At 39.5% G+C, this 25,285-nt stretch overlaps 1 protein-coding gene across 1 annotated transcript in view; it reads left to right on the forward strand.

The window, feature by feature from the left end:
- Window positions 1-202: 202 nt before the first annotated feature.
- txnrd2.2 (thioredoxin reductase 2, tandem duplicate 2) overlaps window positions 203-25,285 on the forward strand; it is a 29,686-nt gene continuing 4,603 nt past the window's right edge. Inside the window, exons 1-14 of the mRNA XM_086169854.1 lie at window positions 203-314; window positions 1,483-1,548; window positions 1,636-1,692; window positions 1,813-1,957; window positions 2,315-2,389; window positions 7,451-7,529; window positions 8,303-8,365; window positions 9,507-9,577; window positions 13,162-13,181; window positions 13,611-13,702; window positions 13,787-13,961; window positions 20,909-21,045; window positions 23,180-23,275; window positions 24,104-24,196. Of these exons, the coding sequence (XP_086025980.1) occupies window positions 242-314; window positions 1,483-1,548; window positions 1,636-1,692; window positions 1,813-1,957; window positions 2,315-2,389; window positions 7,451-7,529; window positions 8,303-8,365; window positions 9,507-9,577; window positions 13,162-13,181; window positions 13,611-13,702; window positions 13,787-13,961; window positions 20,909-21,045; window positions 23,180-23,275; window positions 24,104-24,196 (1,242 nt within the window). The 5' untranslated portion in view covers window positions 203-241. The remainder of the gene's footprint in view (window positions 315-1,482; window positions 1,549-1,635; window positions 1,693-1,812; window positions 1,958-2,314; window positions 2,390-7,450; window positions 7,530-8,302; window positions 8,366-9,506; window positions 9,578-13,161; window positions 13,182-13,610; window positions 13,703-13,786; window positions 13,962-20,908; window positions 21,046-23,179; window positions 23,276-24,103; window positions 24,197-25,285) is intronic.

Consider the following 25,285-nt stretch of genomic DNA (forward strand, 5'->3'; position numbering starts at 1 on the left):
GTTATCATCCTGCAAACCACCCAATTTGCTCCTGCTTGCAAGGAAACAAACAACCCTCACAAGCTGTAATGTTCTTCAATGCTCCACTACTGCACATTTACAATTAATATCGAGCACATTACATTCTTTGTGAACTTGATTTGATGTTACTTAACAGGATTTAATGTTGTGCAGCAATCATTTTACTCAGGCAAATCTTTGGACACCGCACAGGAAACCGGGGTCCTTTCATAACAACAACATGGCTGCCCTCTGCAGAGGCAGACACCGGTGGAAAAGAAATTGTCTACATATTTTGACGAGGAACCTGACGGGTAAAGTCATGCACCGTTGAATATTGTTATATGACGTGGAAAAAATGCGTCCAACGGCCCTCTTATCTGATCTCGTGATAGTTTGCTATATCATGATAACTCATAAACAGCGCGCCAGAACCTGCGTTCACTCATTGTATCCGCCAATGACAGGGGATGTAAAACGCTGTAAGATCGTTACATAGTAGACATTTGAACACACCGGACAAAGATGGCATTTCAAGTATTTTCAAACTTTCTATACGGATTTAAATCTTATTCCAGATATTCCCGTACCTATCCATCTCTAAATAAGAAAATGTGGCTATGAATGCAAAGTCATTAATGTCAATAATGATGAACAGCTAGTCACCGCTGTCATTTTGTACAACCCCAAAGGTTAATAATTGGCATACATACATGATATTTGAAATATTTTGGATAATTTCTGTTGCTTTGTAGGCTACTTGCTGGACAGGTTGGGGTTTCCTGAATTATGGAATTACACAAATAATTGACACATCAGATTACAAGGAACAATTGTTTGAAGCTGTGCTTACATGCCATTAAATTTGCCATTTCTGTCAGGAATGAGTTGAAGATAAAATACAGTAGGTTAAAAGAATGAACTCTTGAACACTGATATTTAAATCCAAACTTTACATTTAAGTTACCAGTACCTCTTTTGGTTTGTGTCACTTTAACCCTTCTCAATTATCATCCCATTTAATGTAATATATACCAGAAGATTTCACATTTGCTTAATTTGACACTTCCAGAGTGAATGCTGCCACAACTTCTAATAAAATTTATTATCATTATTATTATTATTGTTGTTATTGCTCTTTCAACAGTTTTCATGTAAGATTGAAAGTCTTCATTGTTTCATGTACAGCGTAGAAATGTGTTTCACCTATACAGTAAAATGCCTATTATGCTGTCCACAGTGTATCAGGATATGTCCTGGTAGAAGAGTGTAAACATTGTTATAAATATGATTCTAGATATGAATGTGAACATTGCAATAGAACAGTGAGTAGAATACAGTGCAACAAGATGTTTGAGTGCAGCTTGGTGTGCAATTCACAAAGTGTAGGTGCAAGGATGAGTGCAAAGTAAGTAGCAGGAGACTTTACATGTAAATGAAGAACGGTATATTTATCCTCACTTATCTAATGAACTGTTGCAGGGCAGTATGACTACGATGTGGTGGTCATCGGTGGTGGTTCTGGGGGGCTGGCCTGCTCCAAAGAAGGTGAAACTTTTTGAAATGTTTGAAAGTACCTTTCTGCTGCACAGAAGTATTTCTTCTGGACAACTAACAACTGCGTGTGGGTTACAGCTGCACAGTTGGGCCAGAAAGTTGCTGTTTTAGATTATGTGGAGCCATCCCCCAAGGGTAAATACACTTATGAATTAATTTTGGTACAGCCCTATATATTCCACAATCTCAAAATATTAAATGAAACAAAGATTCAGACAGCATTAACGATTATGAGGGACTTGCTTCTTCTGATAGGCACCAAGTGGGGTCTTGGTGGCACCTGTGTCAATGTTGGCTGCATTCCAAAGAAGCTCATGCACCAGGCAGCTCTCCTCGGCACTGCTGTCAAAGATGCTAAGAAGTATGGCTGGAAGATGTCAGGTCCGATAAGCCACGACTGGTAGGGCCAACCTTACTACAGGGTTCCTCCAAGCTGAACAGCACCATCTGTTGATGTCAAAGAAGTACTGTTAAAACAGCTTTAGGTCAGAAATTAACAGAAGGATTTTGAAAGGTCTGCTACTTTGGGTTTCAATCCATTTAATGTCTCTGGCTGCTATTTTTTTTTACTTTCTTAATGATAAGATATGACAATCAGAGACAGGCTCCTTTTTGTCCCAAATATACAATTTTTAACATAAAAAATGTAATAACATATTTTGATTGTCTGCTGTTAGACAACACACTCGTATTATCTTCCTTTGCCACATTTCAGTTTTAAGCTAGGTTTTTACAATAAAATTTTATGTAATCTTAGGTCCATCATGGCAGATGCTGTTCAGAACCATGTCAGATCTCTCAACTGGGGTCACCGGATTCAGCTCCAGGACAAGTAAGCAACAATGTAAAGTGATTGAAAAGTGATCTTTGCACCTTGTATATATTTGTCTATCTGGCTGACACACTTATCTAATACCATTTGCATTATATGATGCTAAACCCAATTATCATTGGTTCAGGGGGCTCACTGAACCTACTTGTGGCAATAGTCAGGAGTAAGCATAGGTTTTTAAGTAAGCTGTACTGAGAAAACTTGTAGCTATTTTTAGGATATAGAATGGTGGTTTGTTGGATGACTCTGGTGACAAGGAAGATCAAGAGGAAAAGTGGTGGAAGCTGAAAAGGGACGAGTGTTGTATGGTTTTCAGGGAGGAGTTGAGAAAGGCTCTGGGTAGTCAGGGGGAGGTTCCAGATGACTTGACAACTACAGCTAATGTGATCAGGGAGACTGGTACAAGAGTACTTAGTGTGTCGACTTGTAGGAAAGTAGATGAGGAGACTTGGCAGTGGACTGAGGAAGTACAGGAGTATATATAGAGAAAGTGGTTAACAAAGGAGATGTGGAACACTGAGGTAACCGAAGAGAACAGAGGGGATTACAGGGAGATACGATGATTTGTATCCTCAGCTGGAGAGTAAGGAGGGAGATAATGATTATACAGGTCGGCAAAACAGAGAGATAGAGATGGAAGGGATGTACAGCAGGTCCGAGTGATTAAGGATCGAGAGGGAAATTTATTGACAGATGCGAGAAGAGTGATAGGAAGATGGAAAGAGCACTTTGAAGAGCTGATGAATGAGGAAAATTAAAGAGAGGGTGGACAGAAGAGGTGACTATTGTTGACCACAAAGTAGCGGTAGAGTTTCTGGCTAGATTTTTCAACAGGATCCTAGGGAGTGAGAGGATGCCTGAGAAATGGAGGAAAGTTATTGAACCATACAATAAGGTTATGGAAAAAAGTAGTGGATACAAGACTGCGAGCAGAAGTCGGCATTTGTGAACAGCAATATGGCTACATATGTACTACAGATGCAATATTTGCTTTGAGAATGCTAATAGAGAAGTACAGAGGTCAGAGGGAGCTCTATTGCACTTTTGTAGACCAAGAAAAAACATACGACAGGGTGCCAAGAAGGGAACTCTCGTGTTGTATTGGGAAGTCTGGTGTGTCAGAGAAGACTGATGCAGGACATGTATGCTAACTGTGAGACAGTGATGAGGTGTGCTGTATGTGTAACAGAGGCGTTCAAGGTATAGGTGGGGCTTCACCAGGGATCAGCTCTGATCCCCTTCTTGTTTGCAGTGGTGATGGACAGGCTGACAGTTGACATCTAGACAGGAATCTCCATGTACCATAATGTTTGCAGATGACATTGTGATCAGTAGTGAGAGCAGAAAACAGGTTGAGGAAAATCTAGAGAGGTGGAGGAATGCTCTGGAAATGAAAGGACTGAAGGTTAGTCGCAGCAAGACAGAGTATATGTGTGTGAATGAGAGGAACCCGAGTGGAACGGTGAGGCTACAGTGAGATCAAGAGATCAAGAACAGGAGATTGTGGAAAAGAGCTAAAGAAACGGGTTCAAGCAGGTTGGAATGGGTGGAGAATTGTGTCAGGGTACTATGCCATAGAAGACTATCAGCCAGAATGAAAGAAAAGGGGTACAAGACACTGGTAAAATCAGCGATGCTGTATGGTTTAGAAATAGTGACAGGCAGACAGAGATGGAAGTCACAGAGATGAAGATGCTATGGTTCCTTTTTGGGAGTGACCAGGATGGATAGGATCAGGAACGAGTCCATCAGAGGAACAGCACATGTTAGACATTTTGGAGAGAAGGTCAGGGAAGCCAGACTGAGATGGTTGGTACATGTAGAGAGGAGGGATAGTGAATATATTGGGAGACGGATGGAATTGGAGCTGCCAGACAGGAGGTCTAGAGGAAGACCAAAGAAAAGATTTATTGATGTAGTGAGAGAGGATTGGTGTGAGAGTGGAGGATACGGAGAATTAGGTTAGATGGAGAAGGTTGATTTGCTGTGGTGACCCCTGAAGGGGAAAAGTGGAAAGGAAAAGAAGAACCAGTAATTAATTTGTTCAATGAAAGCAAGATTTCAGCTAATAATAAGCAATTAGCAATAAGTAGGCATTAAGACGTAAAAATTTTGAAAACTTCAAGACCATTCATTTTCATAAATATATGTCATTTATAATGCAATTTTGTAATTTCTAAATCTTAAATACAAAATAATATATCTAAATATGAATTAAATGCATTTAAGCACATGCATTTTTCTGGAAATTATTTTTATATGATGGTATACTTATTTTATTTTCCCTCTGAAATCTTTTTTTTTTTTTTTTTATACCTTTCAAGTTGAATCTGAAACCTTGCATGTGGAGCTGGCGCATACTCCCTCCAAAAACCATGTGATTACGAGTCTTTTAAAACCTCTTGCTTTCAGTTCCCGGCTTACAGTCACATGAGCCAAAACAGCATCATACAGTTTCATAGAATGAAAGAGACCTGAAGGTTGGACAGTTCTGTTTGACAGACAGGCAGCAACCACATGTTGACTGCGTGACCTGCCGAAGGGCAAACAGATGTTAGCCTCTGTAAGAATGTGTTGTAGCTCACCCTGCTGTACTTGAAATTCAACACCCTTCCTCTGCTGGAACCCAGTATATCATTAATGAATCTAAAAAGATTCCATTACCATGCAATGAACAATCGACTGTGACACGCTGCACCATTAAAACATTGGAGAGCCATATTTTATCCCTATCTCTATGTTCATTTCCAACAAATAAATCAGAGTAAGTTGAAGTTAATGCTTGTCTGTTAATTTATGATGATAAATGAATTCGATTTCCGCATAAGCAAACGACTTTGACGCGATCAGTAAATGGTACTTGGCAGTGAAAAGGTGGATTTTGAGAGTGACAGTTTAAACATCATGTCTTCCTTTTTTGAATTTATTAATTCTACAGTGTATTGCTCAGAAATTAGTTTTGACTGATTGGGATCTTTCCACACCATCCTCAGCTAAATAGTCTGCAGGTGCAAAACCGCTGTAGTGAAGGAGATAGGGTTATAATTAAGCGGAATACTTGTCTACATGATTGAAATGTACATAGAAACATATCAAAATACCTCATCATCTCTGTCTAGCCAGCAGACTTTGCTGATTCATTAAAAATATATAAACTGTCTAAATAAAAAGGATTCCATTATACACTTTAATAGCATGTGGATCGGTAATGGTATACATTATCTGAAAATCACCAGTGAAACTATAATGTCTACACAATGTATGAATTTGAATTGAAATATTAATATGAAGTAAAATGTATGCTTATTGGATTTGAAAAACCAACATTATCATATCTTCTTCTCCTTTTCCTTTTGGCTACTCCCTTTAGTGGTTGCCATAGTGAGTCAACCTCCTCCATCTTACATGTCTGTGGAGGTTCAATGTCATCCAGGTCATGGCAAATTCTTGTCGTGGCAACTGGACTTGAATTTCTTCACTTGAAGACATTTCACCCCTCATCTGAGAGGCTTCTTCAGTTCTGAGAAGAATCCATCTTGCACTATTACTATATATCCACAGTATATTACAGGTAGCCCACTGAGCTCACTTAGTTAGAGTGCCAATAACTCGAGAGGATGCTTTTGTGCACTTGCAGAATAACATTTGAAAATCTGTATTGTCAGGCTGCACCTATGTCTTCCTCATTTTCATGTCTGACAATCTCTGATAATCACTGTCAATAACCCCTTTCATATATCAGATTGCTGTAACTTTCAAAACATTAACTTTACCTTGCTGAGACAGACCCATGGACTAATGAGCATTGCTATGGCAACTATGAAGTCAGGGCCTCTAAAACCAATTCAGATTTCAGAATAGGCGGAAACTTTGTTCCGGTTCAGTCCTAGTATTTGAGTATGGCCTCCGTGATTTGACAGCTTCAAGTGTCTTTAAACGTGGCATGGAAATTCTACATTTTTCTCTACTTTTCCCTAAAATTCAGGGATTAGGGGAAATTCCATCTTGGTTTGGTTGCATTGTGAAATTTTTCCTGCCAGTAACTAGTTTTAGTTTTGTTTTTTTTTTTAACCACCCTTTGATTGCCTGCATCAAATAACTGAAAACAGAATATTTTTGTTGGGGTATTTCTGGATTCTTTTTTCATATTCACAAGTGACCTTGCTGGTCAGATCAAACTGTCTTGCAGTCTATATATGGCCAGATGTTCCATACCCTTGCATCAAAATATAATTTGAGTTTGTTTTTTTTAAAACTCGTGCTGTATTATATTTCTCTTCATTTTGGACCCCACTTTTTTTTATTTGAGACAAAATGATTGGAATCATGTAAATCAGCAGCTATGAGAGTGCTGCAAAGTAAACCCCCAGGGTTTTTCCTGTTTTTCCTACAAATCCATCTGCTAAAAGCACTTGTCTTTAACACTGAAAGGCTTCAACTGTTATTCTTAGGGTCTGAAAACATTATGGAAATAATCCCCACAAAGAAATACCTTTTGTTTTTATTTCACTTCCTCTGGTTTTGTACTTCGTACAAGTCATGAGAACGATGAGTGACTATGTTTGCTGTCATCCTGCAAGGCTTTCATGTATGCTGATGCCATGTCAGCACAATAACTTTAACTAGCAGTATTACTCTGACCCTGAAAAATCCCCCTGTTAAGCTGTCTGTTGTTAGCATTGTATCCTTTGTCATTGTGAAAGAAAATTACTCAAGGGTCGCCCTGTGAGTCATTGATCAGAGCTTATCAATCAGAGCTCAACAAACTAAGAAAATAATCCAGTTTAAAGACATACAGGATCAGAATTTAAAGATATAGCTGCTGTCCTCCTACTGTCAAATACATAGAGTATTGAAACATTTAAAACGTGACTACTCAAAAGACATAGACTCTGTAAAGCCTGGTTGTGGAATTGAAGAAAATTCATTCATATAGATGCACAGACTCAGTTATGAATGAATGAATAAATGAAAAAAGACAGAAGATCTTAGCTACAGCCACTAGGTAGATGACCTCCAGCATCCCTAGGGTCATTCAGTTTTCGATTTTCTGTTTTGCAGGAAGGTTAAGTATTTCAACATGAAAGGAAGCGTGGTGGATGAACACACAATTAAAGGACAAACCAAAGCAGGGAAAGAGGTGAGCTGTTTAATAGTTTTATAATCTAAAAATTAGAATATCACCAAGAATTGCAGGAAACTGTTAAATGCAGTAGAGATGTATGTAAAAATTCTCAAAATATTGCTATTTATCCATCGTACTACATAAATATTAATTTAAAGATCAAGACTACCGGTTCATCGAGAAAAATCCCAAGTCAAATACACATTGTACAACATTTAAATATCTCATTTTTATTTCAATACCTGTGAAAAATCCCAAGAATTGAGATACATCATACACAGAACCCCTGCTAGAGCACTCTTAATATTTTTTTTTTCTTCATAAATTAATAGAAGATTTTAGGATACCTGACCCTGAAATAAAATTATCAGTAATGCCATTTTCCTATGATTTTGAGAATATTCTTAGAGAGCATTTTAGTTGTCATAATAGCCAAACCAAAGGAAAAAGAAAACATATTGCGCCATGTTGGTATCATAATATTATATTTCCCTATTATGATATAAAAAAAAACAATACATATATACATAGACAGTTGTATTGCTCAGTCTTGCCTTCCCAGCACAGATTTTTATTTCTGTCCTCACACAAACCCTCTCAGCTTCTTATTACATTACTGAAGTCTGTCAGGCACCAACCTCCTGAAATCAATGCTTATATATCATGTATTTCCATCATCGTGCCCACTCACACACTAGAGTGGAGATAGTTTGGCTGTGATTTTACTGTTCCTTGATTTGAAGGACAAAAACAGTGGTTGTCATTTTCCATTTCCTTCCATCATTTAGATGATCCTGACCGCAAAAAACATTGTGATTGCAACAGGTGGACGCCCTAAATTCCCAATAAATGTGAGTGTTATTTACACCATTAGTGCCCCGAGACTGTGTTTCTGTGCACTATATGACAGTGTTCTTTGTTTTGTTTATTTTTCTATTTTTTTTAATTATTTGCTACCTTCATATCTTTTTGCGCTTGTTCATTTGTGAGTGTGAACCTACAAACAGCCAAGCCTATGGGTTGCTGAAAGGTGGTGTCAGTCTGACTTCAAAAATAGGATAATCAGATTCTGAAAAGATGCACACATAATGAATATCAGAACATTGTGTCTGTGTTCAGATGTGTTTGCCAGTGTTGGCGGCTGCAGAGCAAAAAACGTACGCACAAATACAAAATAGTAAGACACGTCCTCCAGAGATCAAGACCATTTTTAGAGTTTCTCTCCTGCCCTCGATTTATCTGACCGTTTTACAGACGGAATATTCCCATTAGGTTTGCACTGACTTATTTTGGTGCTTTTGCATTATTTTTTTCTTGAAAACAACAAAGTAAAAGAGCCTATAAACAAACCAACTGACTTGGATCAGAGCAAACAAAGTCTTGGTGTAAGAACTCACCTAGAATCCCAAAGATAAAAAAAAATAAGTGGCCATTATGCCTGTCAGCAAAATTTTACAAAGCTGCATTAAAAGAACAGCTATCAAAAGACAGTAAATAGTTAAATTCGATGAACTGATCCTAAGGTGCGGATTCTCTTATCAGCACTGCATCTTCTCTTTTCCATTTTGCTAACTTGCAGCCAACATAAAGTAATATTACATGAACCTATTATGTCACAATCTGAAACAGTAAATTAATTATAATTTCACCATGTTATAATCACAATAAATATTCTTATTTTTCTGAGTACCTATTTATTACTCCAATATTCCCAATTGCAATGTAGCAGCCAAAGCTCTCAAGAAAAGCATAATGTCACTGAGTCGACTGATGTATTATGGAAGTTTTTTTCATAGCTTCATGAGTGATCATTATAAGCATTCTGTGACTGCAGCAGGATAGAGATTTATATTTTTTTTGTTTTTTTGGGGGACTACCGGATTGTCTTGTTTTACAGATTTTATATCTCTGGATGCCTTATTACATATTTAATGTCCTGTCTGACTGTAGCCCTAAAATGTACCATTTTCCATATTTCATCACTTCCTGCAGATCCCAGGAGCAGAGGAACATGGCATCACCAGTGATGACATATTCTGGCTGAATAAGTCGCCTGGGAAAACGTAAGGATGCCCTTCCACAAATTTATACTCAACTTTCATGGAACTAAAGTTGACAGAAGACTCATTCATCACAAATGTCAATATACTCATTCCTGTTTTAACACAGGATTGTTGGTATCTCATGCACACCCTGAATTTGCGAAAAGAGGGACATGCTTTTTCGGTCCCTCTCTCTCTGGGCCATGCTACCTCACTTGCAAGCACACTACATCCCACTGCCATGCACTGTAATCATTCATCAGTGACATGCAAGTTGTTTTCTCTCTTCCTGACAGCCTGTCCTCACTTCATGATTCAGATTAGCAGCGTGCATCCTGACCTTAACAGAACAAGCCCTTTAATCCAGCCGTTTAGCTCCTGTCATCACTCAGTTAATTGGCCTTTTCCTGACGTTTCCTCTTGGCCCAAAGCGCAGACAGTGACTAGTGGCTGTGATGCACCTATGTTGTGCTGCTTGTTTGCCTTATGGTGACAGACAAGCTGAGATAATGATTCTGATCTTCACGCTTCATATGAATCAATGTTGGTATCACTCGAGCATCTGGATTGTTGTGTCAATTCCAAAAGACACTGGTTTATTTTTTGGAAGTGGCTTACTAATTTTTCAATTACTTTCAGTATTATCACTTCATTTTTAAATTAAAAAACATGTGGCACAGTCTGCCATTCATCTTTTTTACCACTTGGTGGCAATACAAAATCATTCATACTCAGAGAACATAGTGGGTGTTTTTTGGAAGTGCTGAGATGAGATACAATATTTACTACTGGGGCATTTTCCCATTCAGCAAAACAACTTCGTACAACGGGTAAAATTATCCACTCAGAGCCACACCTGAGCTCAGGAAGTTTTTGGGACATCATAGTGGGGGTAAGACTTGTTATAACATTTAGGGTAGTTTGCTTTGTTTCGGCATTAACACACACTCTGTCAGAAATGGGATGTTGTGTTGCTGAGCTGTCATAATGCACAGGTGAGGCTTTTCCGCTGGCAGGGATGAGGGGGGTGGTCATTAGAGTGATAGGTGTTAAACGGACCTTGGAGCAAATACACAAGAAACTGACAGACTGTGCCTCAAGGACGTAACTCAGAACTTTTTGCCGTCATCGTACAGTTGGGGGCAAAGCATGAAACAAATGCAAGTGGGACTATTCACTAATAGCTGGCTGTGGAAAAGGCACTCGGCATGGAACTCTCTGTCTTTACACACCCGACTCAAGAGTCTTTTCTCCATGTCACAAAGGTCAAGAAATACAGTGCTAAGAATCTGCTATGGCCACATATTACATTTTCTTATTTATCCAAATACCAGAGACTGCTCCAACAACGAAAGGTTAAGCACCACGTTTTTGTAGACCGTTATGAGATACATTATCTCATCATAAAAGAGTTCTGAGGTAGATACTACCTCATGGCTGTTTAAACTTAAATGGTATTGCGGATACTTGTTGCCACAGAGATATATTAATTTAGTGCCCACCATGGTAAAAGTGTGTCAGTCACAAAGTAAACACACCCAAACACACCATTCTTCTAGGAAATGAGCTTAACCACATATTGGCGTACCTATGATTGATTGTCAAGTCTCACGCATGTGTTTTTTTTTTGTCTTCATTTGTTGCTTTAGTTACTTCTTTGTGTAGTGCCAACGGGAAGATGTTTGTCTCAGAAGTGTGTGAATGAGTGTAATAGTTATGATGTCATTGCTGGCAGCTGTATAGCAACCAGGATGTGGATGTATGATCTGTCTGGGATATTTTGTTTTAAGACAAAACAGTTAACAGTATCATCCCTTTTGTAGCCTCCTCAGATCCTACAGTTGTCTTTTTGCGGTTAGAATAGTTTATGACAGTTGATCATACAGTACATATCAAATAGGTCTTGATAATAAGCTTCAACAAGAGCATGTTTCATGTCAATGTTGTCGGTTTCCAAGAGAAGCCACTCCATGTAACCTCCAAAAAAACATAGTGACTTGTTTGAAAAGGGCAAAAGCTGTGGGCTAAACTATGTGCACACCAACACACCACACATCATCTTGTGATAGAAATTACATTTTGAGGGATCTGAGGGAACAAATCAAGTTAGATTTAATAGTTATTTTATCACAGGTGGACTTTATATCTGTGCAGCCATCACTGTCAGCCACAGGAATTTATTTAGGTTTTAAGACGCTTTCGCATTGCAAACTTCTTTTGGATTAATGCTCCATTCATGGTTCTATTGGGCCAATTGTTAGGGGTGTTCAGGGAGTCCTGCATCTCTCAACAAGGTTCATTAGAAAGGGATTTAATAGTTACTCCAGGAATAACACTACTTCTACAGAAAATACATTAGTTCAACATTACAGCATGGAAATATAGTCAGTGTTAAAATAAATATTAAGAAGGACAGTTATTGTGTACTCTATCTTTACCTTAATAACCTTTTAATGGTTTAATTTAACAGCATACTTGTTACCACATCTGCCAGTACATCTCCCTAATAAAAGTCTCATTAACATTTTATATAAGCCCATTTGGCCTTGTCTCTTCAAAGTAATTAAGAGTGGCTGTGGATTTTCAGTAATCAGATGCCTTTCCAAAAGCTTGTAATCTACTGAGTGTTTACTCTTTATTTTTACTGTTTAAGGGAGCACCTATGATGCAGACCTTTGCACATTTACCTACTTCATGACAATTCACTGAAATAATAACTGTAAAGACATCTTTTTGTTTGTAACCAGATTTTTATGTTCCTGTGTGTGTGCACGTGTTGTTGTGTAAAAGGAGGGGTGGCTGGACAGCTTTTCACAAAATTAATCATATTTTATCTTGTAAAATATGCAGCTATGCAGACTGCAGACCGGGGTAAAACAGATTTATTACAATGAGGGAAAAAATAGAAGGGATAGTGTAAGGCAGACTGTTTCTTATTGATGAAAGTGTCGAATCAAGCTGAACCTCTTTGCTTGATCCTCCTTAAGCCTTCACACAATGTGTGCTAAGTGCAGCGAAGCATTACGCAGACAGCAAGATACACAGACAGTGAGAGAATGGGCACTGGGGCTTTTAGTAGTTAGTGGTAGCTTGGGTTGGGTTGTGCCGCAGGCAGCCAGAGCTGTCAGGAAGAGTCGACCTAAAGGAAGAAGTTTTGTGTTGGAGAGGTGAAAAACACGGGAGTGAGGGGCCTCATCCATGCAGATGATGTGTTTCACTCAGCAGGCTGATGTGTGGACTTCAGTCCTGAACAAGGCACACCCCATCCGCCAGGATTAGCTTAAACGCTAGCAATTAGCCCTCTTCAATGCCATAGATCTCTGGGCTGGATTATAAGTGTGATTCACCTGGACCACACACAAAACAAACACACATACACACACAAAAACGTCTACTGTCTACACCTTTCCACTTCTCTCTGAGGATCTGAAGTTTTGTAATTCATCACCTCTAATGATGGGATTGAAAGTAACCAATTTTAGCTTTAGATTTGATTTGTTTTATTTGGCCAAAGCAAACGACAGAGCATGACTGTCAAGCACAGCCTTTATTTGGATTTTGTTATTAGTTCTCCTAAAGAGCCTGTCTTTATTTGTGTTTTGCAGGCTTGTGGTTGGTGCCAGCTGTATCCTTTGTCATCCAGATAAATTGAAAGTTGAACCACTGAATGAACATCACAAACAATGAGCTGAGAAATTGTACTACTGAAATCCTAACATGAAGTTATCACCAGCGTCACTGTCAAATTTTATAAGTTACATCATTCAATGTTCCAAATGTCTGGCACTAAAATGTTCGATCGACAAATTAGGTGACAAATACAGTACAATTGGCAATAAATTGATCCAAATGGTTATGTACAAGTCAGCTCGCAATATTGAAATTTATCAACATAAGTGTAAGATTCCAGGTGTTAAGTTAATGCAAATTTTAACCTTCTCCAGGCAGATGTTGCAGATTTGCGACAGCCAAATATCAGATTTTTCCTGCAACTACAACTTAATTTGAGCCTGAGAGGGTTAATGATAGTTGTCCTTAACCTGTTGCTGCTCAGATGTGGCTCTGGAGTGTGCAGGGTTCCTCACAGGCATAGGCCTGGACACCACAGTGATGGTCCGCAGCATCGCCCTCCGGGGGTTTGATAAGGTATTGCCTTGTATTCCAGTCCTTGCACCCCGATTGTGGTTTATGTGATATTTGTTGCTGAGTAGATGCTTCTTGTTTGCACAGCAAATGGCAGGTCTAGTAACAGACTACATGGAGGCTTATGGAACAAGGTTTGCATGGAAGTGTGTCCCCAAGAAAGTGGATAAACTCCCCTCCGGAGCTTTGCAGGTGACCTGGAACGATTCCCAGACAGGCAACGAACAGCAGGACACATTTGACACTGTGTTGTGGGCAGTCGGTGAGTGTTTTGTAAAATTGTAAGTAAAATACATACAGACAATGACACAAAAGTTCGTGTTTTAGGAATTAGATCAACACAAAAGTGGTCAGAGAGGTGGAAAAACAGTCCCAACATATCATGGGCCAATTCTGGCCAGAAACTGGTTGGTGTTCATCGGACAATAAAACAGACACTTCTGTGATTTGCTGACCTGATCCACGCCTACTTTTGTTGTGATATACCCAATACTTTGCCTAATATTTACTTGCCATTGTGTGGGTATAGATTTGTTTGAATTTATTAAATTTATGTCTCTATGATGTTGGACCTGAAAACGTATACATGAACATTAAATACAACCCCCAAATGTGAGGGTATGACTATTATTGTAAATCCCTTGATGTGCTTGCCTGCACATCTTAATTACAACATAATGTGCATGTTAATTTTTATAAAATGTAAATGCTAAATTTAGATTCAAGAACTGAACACTGATCTGCCATGAGAGATCCAGTTTGCTGCCCTCCACCAGAACACTCCACCGCAGGTTCCAAAATATTAGAGTGTGATAATGCTGATTAATTTCTCTACCAAATCCAGTCCACCGTACATGTGTCACTTTGGTTTGTGCATAGCTATAATATTACTGGCTACAAGGTGGGGAGCCCAAGGTCCTCGCTGAGATAATTTTAACTTTTAGCTAAACAATCCAGGCAGTGACCCATACCAAGTATAATGCTTTTGTCCAGTTTGGCGCCACCATTGTCAAAAAAGAACAACAATGCCGCTGTCTATGGTGAGGGTTTTTTTTAGAGCTTTAGTCATAATCAGAACTGAAATTCAGAATATTCTGGCATCTGCCTCACTGGTTTACTGACAAAAACTTCATGGAACCGATAGTCACCTTTCGAGAGCCACAATAGCTACCTTGTTGTTCAACTGATGGTGGAGAAGGAGAACACAGAGTGTACTGTTTCTCTGTGAGGTAACAGGGCTTCCCTGAAATAAAACACCACTATGCCTGCCTGTTCCCTGCCACCTTCATAACCCAATTTCATTGTCATGCTCAATAGAGTGCAGTGTCAGCAGGTAGCAGAGGAATCAAGGTTGAAAACAAGGTAATAAAGACTGAGTGATGGGATGGCCAGGGGAAGTGTTAATCACCCAATGTTAGCCTCTCTTGATGGAGAGGGTCTGGACTGGGCAGGATAGACCCAGGCATGGGGTCACTGCGTCCCACGCTTTGTTCTCCACCTCTGGGTCTTCCTGCTCATGCCAGCCCTGCGGAAACCAAGCCTGCATCTGTCACTGCCAACCCTGCCCGCAGGCTCCCGTCTGCCATCACGGCCAGCCCTTTTTCGTCCACTGCTTCTATCAATTCACCTTTGCCTCTAAGCTGCAGTATCAGTAACAATGAGGGGGACATCCGTCAGACCACACTGTGGAATACTTTCAAAGACTCTGCTTCCAAATAACTGGCCGCTAGGATTTTCCAATTCTATACCAGTATGCGTGCGTGTGTCCCTGTGTGTGTATATTTGTTTGTCCAAGTGCGTGTGGGTATTGTGAGTGTCCCTGTGCTCGGTGCGTGTGACAGTAAAAAGGATGTGCGTGACCCTGCAGCTGAGATGACGTTTGTTCTTTCCTCAATTTTTTCTGAATTCCCACATCATTTTGGCATGAGACTGTTGGGGCTGAGAATGAGTTTTAACACGTTTTTTTCACCTGTGTGAGATTCTGTCATTGTTTCCTTCATTTTGAGCAGCCAGAGTTCATACATGAATAAAGCCAACCATGTGATTGAGATCCATCAAACAGCCTTACTAAGTCACCAGCATCTTTCAACTTTCCAAATATATAATAATTATATCCCTTTAATACAATGAAAACATAGGTTTAAAGTTCCAACACATTATTTATTTTCTTTTTACTTAAACTTGAATTGCTGTTCCACTTGATAGGTGGTCCAGTGTTTTTCTGATGATAAACTGACTGCCCTAGTAATGTTAACATGAAGTTTTCAATAACTTGTACTACAGGCTGTTCAACAGTATCATATTTGGACATTATTTAGCATCTTAAATTATAGCCAGTTTATCAATATCTAGACATTTTACTCCCAAGCAGCAAGATCAGCTCCAAAAATCAAAAATTGGTTGTCTCTAACTTAAATGCAATTTGCTATTGCTTTGATTTAAAGAGATTGCAGTCGTTTAACTGACCATTGTAGCAATATGGTGGGTTTGTGCTTCCAGCCAATGAAAGAGTCTATGTGCTGAATCCCTGACAGCATTTGTTCCTATACAGTTTAGTGTGAAACCAGTAAGAGGGTGGCCTCTGCTCTTTGATGTATACATGCAGGACTTACGAGTCCAAGGCCATTTCCCTTTTCTGTGACCTTACACTAGAGGCCAGAATGGGTCCCAGGCCTCTGTGGAGTTATTAAAGGCCAGAGGGGACTGGGGGATAGTATCACCAGCGTCTGCTACATCCTTCTCCCTGGCCCTGCCTCCACCTTTCCCCTGTTCCTTCCTGGCCACACCGCCGCTCCCTTGGCCAGGTGTGCCTGCAGAAACACACCAGGAAACAGAGCATTTCCACATTTCCTGTATGCATGTGGACAGTGGACACATCAGCCTTCCTCCTCACTGCACAACACGGTGCTTGAGGATGTCATTTAAAATAAGTGTTTTTGCAGGATGTTCGAAGTTTAAACTATTTCCAGTAAATTGTAATGTACTTTATATTTATATACATACAAGGTGACAGTTGTTCCTGGTGCTCCTGTGTTGCTGTGACTTTTTAATAATTTAGGTTTACAATCTTAAAAACAGTGCAGTTGTGATGTAGCAGTAGACTTATGGCGGGACAATTAATCTCAATACTACTGAACTTACAGTTATACAGTTGACCCTATATTCATATATGATAAAATACCAATAATGATATAAAACGCAAGGTGAAGAGTGATGTCTAGCCATCTGGTCAAATTATCCAGATGTAAGAGAACATGCATATTGCATTCACACTTGAACTTTCAAACATATTTGTTACCATAAAAAGTTGAAATGTGAAAAAGTCATCATCTGCACTTGTTTCAATGTTGATTAGCCTGAAATTGATGTTTACCAATACATTTGCATAAATTGTTCAGTATTACATTCAGAAAGATTCCTGTACATATCACTCAGACAAATGTTTATTTCTGGTTATAAATATAATATAGCTATATTCTTTTTCCAAATAAACACCAGTATTTTTCACAGCTTGTTTAATTTATGTTCAACCCTTTATAAATTTAAGATATCAGTTCAATCACTATCTATGTACATGATTCCCTTGCTGAAAAAAGGACTCAAAGGAAAAAAAAAAGGAATTTTACTCTTTGCAATATTTTAATTTAGGCTTACCTCACTTTATAATGAAAAACCCACTCATTCAGCCTTTATTCAGCCTTTTGCTGAGTGTTAGAATATACTACTTCATCTATTTGTGGTAAATCAAATAAAAAACACATTGGTCTCCTGTTGCTTTTCAGGGAGGAAGATTTCATTTGACTGTTATTTATTAAGAGCAAGAAAGTATGCGTCTTGGAATGGATTTCATCAATATTGCCAGTTTCCTGTGAAAAACAAAAAAAGCTCTGAATTTGGCCAAATAGAAAAAGTGTGTTATTTTAGGATTTGATCCCATGTAGTTAAAAGATAAGTCTTTATGGCATTAAAATTAATTTAGCATCGGGTAATTCATTGATGGACAAATGATACATTTGTAGCAAGGAGTTCAGTTTCTTTTTTTTTACTTTTTCGGCTTGAAAAACACCAAATAACTTTTGGCATTGTTACTGATGTGGTGCCCAAGAAAACATATCCCATTCACATTGTTCTTGCTCATTTGATCGATCAGATAAGCAATAAGCTCTTACTTCAACTACTGAAGGTTTGCTGTGGCTAATTAGCCTAGCAATCTGGACACTTCCTCTTTATGTCACAACAGTCTTTGTTCCGTATTGCCTGAACCATGTGTGTGTGTGGATATGAGTGTGTTTGTGGATGGGTGTGTGCATGCATGTATGCATGTGTATGTCTGCATGCATGTTCAACCACCTACCAAGTCCCTTATCACCCAGACCACTCTTGTTGTGTCCTTGTCATACAATGGAGTCACAATGCTGTGACTGAAGCCTCAGGAAGACCAAATATTTACGAAGAAATTCTATCAGGACCAAGTTTCTGTTACTAATTTTGATTGTAAAATTCAAGTATTCTTTTTAAACCAAAAACATCCTGTATGAAGTGTTTGACCTTCAATGCCCTCTCTGGGAAGACCCTGTTACCCACTTCACAAAGATACCGCTAAATCCTGGCTGCCAACACACAATTGAGATGCGGGGTTAATGTGAATAGTTTTTTCTTCTTTTAAAGTAACAAATTGAATTTTAAATGAAAAAAGTTAGTTACTGAAATGCATCTAAGATTCCACAGAAATTCACAAGAAATGTCATAAAGGAAAGCCATGTTTACACAGAACTTTCCAGTGTTGTGGCCCCACTAGACAGGAAAATATTTGGAAGTTCTTCTTTTGGGAATTTGTCTATCCAGCCTAACTTCCTTCTCTCCTTCTATGGTTTCCATCTCTACAACCACCCATGCTGCAGAGTCGACAGGACCCTGTAGCCCCATGGTCTGAGAGGAGAGAGAAAACGTTGTTCTTTGGCTCCAGCCAGGAAAAGGGTCTCTGGGGTTTATTTTTTTGCTGTCTGATAGCATCTACATAGGTACCTCAGGGCCAGTTGTTTATTTTGCTGCCCAGGCAGGTTGTGAGAAGCCATGGGGGAAGGGGGGGGGGGGGGGGGGGGGTTCATGCTCAATCACCATGGAGTTTGTGTCGACAGCATCAGTCAGCTGTCCGCTAGGAAGTGTCAGAAATCACACCTTACCATGTCCCTTGATGGGTTGATTGGATCCCAGCTGTTTATTAGAATTTCCACCACTTTTCATCAATGATCCTCTCTTTTCTATATAAAATCATATTAAAAGCTATACTGAGCCTCCACTGGAGTGTAAAGGCCCTAAATCATTTGAATGGCAACAAGTTTGTGTGGTGATTTGTTCGGAGATAAGGGTTATTTTCCTTATGTTTTTGATATAGAAATAGAAATCCCCTTATTCAACACATTCAGTTATACATAAAGTGAAATTTGACCACTGCATTTAACCCATCATGGATGAACCAGGAGAGCAGTTATGGGTTCAGTGTCTTCCTCAACAACATTTTGACAGACGAGGAGGAGCGCTGGATTCAAACCAGGAATGTTCTGTTCCAAAGGCCACTCCTGCCTCCGTGACTCATTGTTTTTATCAATTCATGAAAAATGGGCATTCAGTCGCCTCAACCTTCACACCACATGGAAATTTAACAGATACTTCTTTGTTGAATACATTATCAATATTGATTTGTACTATATGTTACTGCTAGATAGAGAAAAACATGCACATCCGTTGCCAAGTCAGGGATGGGTGCTAGATCAAAAGTCAACTGAATAGCGGTTCTGCATCTTCATGTTTTCGACCTCTAGCTCTTCCTCTTGTCTTTTCATCATTGTTACTGTTTCTAGGCCATACAGCATTGCTGGTTTCACTGGTTTTGTATACCTATCCTTTCTGATAGTCTTCTATGGCATAGTACCCCTGACACTTTTCTCCACCCATTCCAACCTCCCTGAGCCCATTTCTCCACCTCTTTTCCAAACTCTCCTGTTCTGGACTGTTGACCCCAAGTAAAAGTACCTGAAATCCTCCAACTTCTTGATCTCTTCCCTCTGTAGCCTCACTGTTCCACCCACGTTCCTCTCATTCACACACATATACAGTACTATGTCTTGCTGCAACTAACTTTCATTCTTCTCCTTTCCAGAGCATAACTTCTCCTCTCTTGATTTTCCTCAACCTGTTCCCTGTTCTCACTACAGATCACAATGTCATCTGCAGACATCATGGTCCTCTAACTCACATCCCACCTGTGGGCATAGCCATTAACAATATTGGTCCTTCTTTGACCAACAGTAGTCCAATTTCAACTGGTACCCTGTGTAGTTAATCAGTATCAATGGCTGTCATTGTTAACCAGGGACTCACTGATCCAGTATGAGATTGTTAGGTTTGATTTGCATAAATATGAACAAGTGCATCCATCCTCTCCCGCTTATCCAGAGTCGGGTCGCGTATGAATGAATGAATGAATTTTATTTAAGGACAGACAGTACAGTGCCATTAAACATTTCAGCATAAAATGCGATATGAGAAGATGGATGTACCAGACAGGCTTAGCAGAGTTGCTATATTGCACCCGGCTGTCCGTGGGTGGAGTAAATGTACTCCAGTGGGGAATAAAAAGAATTAGAAGTAGCTAAAACAGGTTGAAGACAGGTTAAAACAGGTTAAAACCGGAAAACAAGTTAAAACATGTTAAAACCAGTTAAAACCGCTTGCTTGTGGTTAGGGCCGTGATAAGAGGTTCATATCATTTTTTTTTTTTATTATATGCAAAAGCAAGGCGGAAGCATCAAGGAGGCTGGCGGGGCAGGCCGCTAGACAATTTGGCTCGAGACGGAGACGGTTCTGGCTTAGTGTTGGCATATTTGTTTTCTTAGCAGGAGCTGTTTGGTGGCTTCAATGAAGCTCCGAAGACTCAAAGTTTTAGCTCCTAGGGGCAGATTGTTCCAGAGTTTTGGGTACTCACTAAAAATTTTTGTTTATCAGTTTACAAATTGGAATCACTGGGTTGTTTTCCCAGGCTGGAAAACAGACTATCATTAGACTTCCTCTGAGTGAATCCTTCTCTGTTTTGGCATTGGTGGAGCTGAATTGCAATTTTTTATTATTTAACAGCTTTGTAATCATCAGTATGTTTATTGCTGGAGACATAATGATCAAAACAGTTATGTCTCCTCCCTCTGACTTCAGGTAGAGCCCCGGAAACCAAAGCCTTGGGTCTGAACAAGCTCGGTGTGCAAATCGACAGTGTCACAGGAAAAATAATCGTGGGCGCTGATGAGTCAACCTCTGTGCCAAACATCTACGCCTTTGGTGACATCAGCGAGGTGAGAATCATCAACAGACTTCATACTGATATCAGAAATATTCATTGTATGAATCGCAATAGAGAAACACTATGATGAATTGACTTTGTTTAGATTTTTTTGCCCCAGGTTTCTGGAAGTGAGCAATCATTTCCCAAGTAACTGGGAAGTTGACCAGATCTCTTGCAGTGACTTTTGACTTCTCTCAGCTCTATGACAGGAAATGCCATGTAACACATCAGCTATAAGATAAAAATATGTGATTAGTAATAACAACAAAAAAATAAAAGTTTATAGTGAATATTATTGCTATGTCGATAAATGTGAGGCCATGACAGCAGTGGAATGTTTTGAAAACGAACTATCTGGGATAATGATTTATGGATTTTATTTGTAATATCCATCCTGGAAGTGTCATTTGAAACATTTGTTGCTGATTTACTGATATTGATATTGATAAGTGAAGACAATGCATACAAAGCAGCCCATAACTCATACTGTATCTGTAGAGCTCAACAGATATTTACATTATATATATTGAGTCAGGAAAAAAAAAACTAGTAAGATATTGTGAGGTAAGCAAGTCTTCGGATCACTTCAATTTCGTATTACCATACATTCTGTGTAAGGAAGTCTGCCGTTATTGTGTTGTGTGCCAAAGCGTGAATTGACTGCGGTCAAGACATTTTAGCCCTACACTGTGTTAAAACTTGATGCAGATAAATGGCCCCATAAATCAAGCCCCACCCCACCCTAACCATATAAGATTATATCGAATCATTTTCTGAGCCCAAAACATGGGCTCATTGTTATGAATAGCATTTGAGATTCCAGGGTGACAGCATGTTATGATTTTTATGTCAGCACGCGCACGTGCACACGCACACACACACACACACACACACACACACACACTTTATTTTTAAACAGAAGGCTGGGATGGACAGCAGCCTGTTTTTATTGCCACAGATAGCTGATGGAAGCCCAACCCTGGTATAAAAAAAGAATATCTGCAGATATGTCCACCTAAGAATTACTGAAATACCCAACAACAGTTAACTATGTTGGGCATGAGCAAAAATACTATGTGAGCTATGTGTGTCTGTGAGATGTGGTGGCGTTGGTAATTGTAGCCAGTTGTAATAAGAGGTGAATAGAGCCAGGCTTTCTGTTTCACTCTCCTTGCATTGTTTACACTAAGCTAAGGTATTATGCTGCTGGCAATAGTTTCACATTTAGCATTTGTTTTAAAGTATGATCACCATACTAATCCTCTCCCTATCTCTGATTGCTTCTTTTAGATAAGAAAGGGCTGTATTAGTAGTTGGAAATTGGTATAAGCCATGATGTCCAGCTGGAACCCTGTGTGTTTGTGTGGGTGTCCATGTGTGTTTGGTTGGTTATTCCTTTCTGCCTTCACATAATCATTTGCAACGATGCTGTCTGTTCCAAGCAGAGCCGGCCTTGTAAATACTAGTTACACCTGCTAATTTCAGTGTTGCTTTTTCATCACAGCTGTGCACTTCCTTCCTGCCTCCTAGGCCTCCTGACACACACACACACATACACACACACACACACACACACACACACACACTCGCACACACTTGCACTGCTCCGTTCTGACTGACAGTTCGCTTTGATGAGTTGTGCTTCACCCCAATCTGTCTGTCAACTTTTCACAGATGCAGGATTTTTTTTTCCTTTCCTTTTAAGTGGAAGGGTTGATATGTTGCTCAATTTGTCCACTGCTCTCTTGTTTTCTTTTCTTCTCCATGACAACTTGAGTCTCCATCAGAGTGCCAAAAAATGCAGTATAGTGACACATCCTACCTGGTGTGTTAACAGTAAAAGGAATATTCACATACATGCAAGGGATGCTTTGGACGTGCAGATGTGTGGTGGATGAACATAATGAAAACATTCCATAGAATTGCCTCCCAGCTGTACTCTGTCCCACTGTGTGTGCGTGTGTGTGCACGTACATGCATGCTTGCGTGTGTGTGTGTTTTGCGCACACGTTCGTGCATATATACGTGGGTGTAAGTTCAAATTTAATGCATAGCTCAAACTATTAATTTTCACTGTTTATGAAGTTCATGTGTGTGGTGATGGGTGGGGGGGTTCACTAAAGTGAGGTTGTCTTTTGTTTCAGGGTCGTCCTGAATTGACCCCCACCGCCATTAGCGCAGGAAAGCTCCTCGCCCGCAGACTTGCTGGCCAGAGCTCAGAACTCATGAATTACGACAATGTAAGACACACACGTTCACTGTTAGGCTTGATCCATCCTTCCAAAGCCTGAACCTGAGTGAGCTTTTGAGCTGGGATTAAATGAATAAGATCAGCATTATTTTCATACTTGTATTTAGCACATATAAGGAAATATCAGTTCATACTTTCATAATCATCCATGGCTTTAAACCCATTTTTGAGTTGCTGTGCAGGAAAGAAAGATATTCTGGCAGGATATCGGCAGGTAACCCATGTGTACATCATCGTGTTAGTCAGTAAGTCTCCATGTGCTCTAGTAGGTGGTTTTTCATTTTAGTATAATTTTGATGATCAACTCATTCCCTGTTGTTGTTTTCCCAAAATTTGCTAGCCCAATTGTTTTCATTTTTCATAGATCAAACCTTTAGCGTAACCTAACTTACAAAAAAGAGAGCCTCAAGCCTAAGCATCACTAAACATTTTTTCCAAGCTCTTTCCATTTTTGTTCCTATTTATTCTTGGACATCGGTCACTTTTTTTTTTTTTAAAGTAAAGCATCTTATCTTTGGTGCCATCTGTGCCTGCCATTATGAATGTGATTCCTGCATGGATACAGTACCAAGCTAATTTGCAAAACTGCCCACCCTTCCCTACATGAGATAAGATTGAAAACTGGGTGCTGTAAACTTATTTGCCTTAAATGCTAGAAAATATTGCCAATTTCAATATGGGAAAAAAGTTTAAAGTGTGTGTGTTTGTGTGTTTGTGTGTGTGTGTGTGTGTGTGTGTGTGTGTGTGTGTGTGTGTGTGTGTGTGTGTGTGTGTGTGTGTGTGTGTGTTTGTGTGTGTGTGTGTGTGTGTGTGTCAGGTCCCAACCACTGTCTTCACCCCTCTGGAATATGGTTGTGTAGGTCTGTCCCAGGAGGAGGCAGAGAGGATTCATGGAAAAGACAACATAGAGGTAAGAGTATTGCTCAGTGGGGAGGGTGTCGGTCCAATTCTCTGAAGGTTGTTGTTTGATACCCCTGCTTCCTCAAGGTTGCTCTACTGTCTACTGCTGAATGTCATACCCTTTAATTATCACATATAAATCATTGCAAGAAAAATACTTTTAAAGCTTAGAAAGTAAATCCTGTTCCACAGATTTTTTTTTCCAAAATTACCATCTCTGAAAACAAGTGCAAATAGTCTCTGGTGAAAGATGAGGTGTTATGAACATTGGCTCTTTAAAACAGGCCAATCACCAATAATCGCCAAACACAATGAATTATATCTTAGCTCCAACCTTTCAGTTACAACAATTCATGAATGTTTACATGTAACACAACAGCAAATTTACACTGTACATTTATATTGATATTATCTTCCACCTGCTATCAACCTGCACAAAAAGACAGAATGTTCTTAACTCCTAAACACACACCTAAACGGATGTACAATGCAAGGCAAGCAACTTTGTATTTTTTAGGCTTGTGAATGTGAGCGCTGTGCCAGATGCTAGCCAACACCTGCACACAGCCACGGATAAACTGTTTAGCCGCTAAGGTGGGGCTCCCGTCCATGATTGACAGGCGAGCACGAGGCCTGATTGAGGTGTGTATGGGGTAATGACAGGAGTGCTGAGATCTAAGGAAGAGTTGCAGCGGCGGCTCCACGACAGCTGCACAGCCCTCAAAACTTGTGTCAGCACGCTCACATGTAGAATAAAACACATTACACAGACGTCTTCAACATAAGGAGCAGCCACTGGAAAACTAGTCTGGACACTGAATCATATCCCACTGCTGTTAAGATTTACTTAAAAAATGTGTTATCTAATTACCGGTACCTGTTGCCTACTAGTCATAGCAATCCTGTAAGCATTTCTGCATCAATCATTACGAATGTATACTCCTTTGTTTTACTGTTATAATTACGTAAACTGGTTAATTGAGAAAAACAGGGTTGCCTCCATAAATGTATTCATTCTTCTTGTTATTATTTCAGTGATGCTCTAGTAGTCCACACATGCCCAGTATGTGTTTATTCACATGTACTTACAATGACATCA

Source organism: Fistularia commersonii, chromosome 22 (assembly GCF_037954325.1).
Source record: "Fistularia commersonii isolate RoL2024-O1a breed Wild chromosome 22, RoL_Fcom_v1.0, whole genome shotgun sequence".
In the NCBI taxonomy this organism is placed as follows: domain Eukaryota; kingdom Metazoa; phylum Chordata; class Actinopteri; order Syngnathiformes; family Fistulariidae; genus Fistularia; species Fistularia commersonii.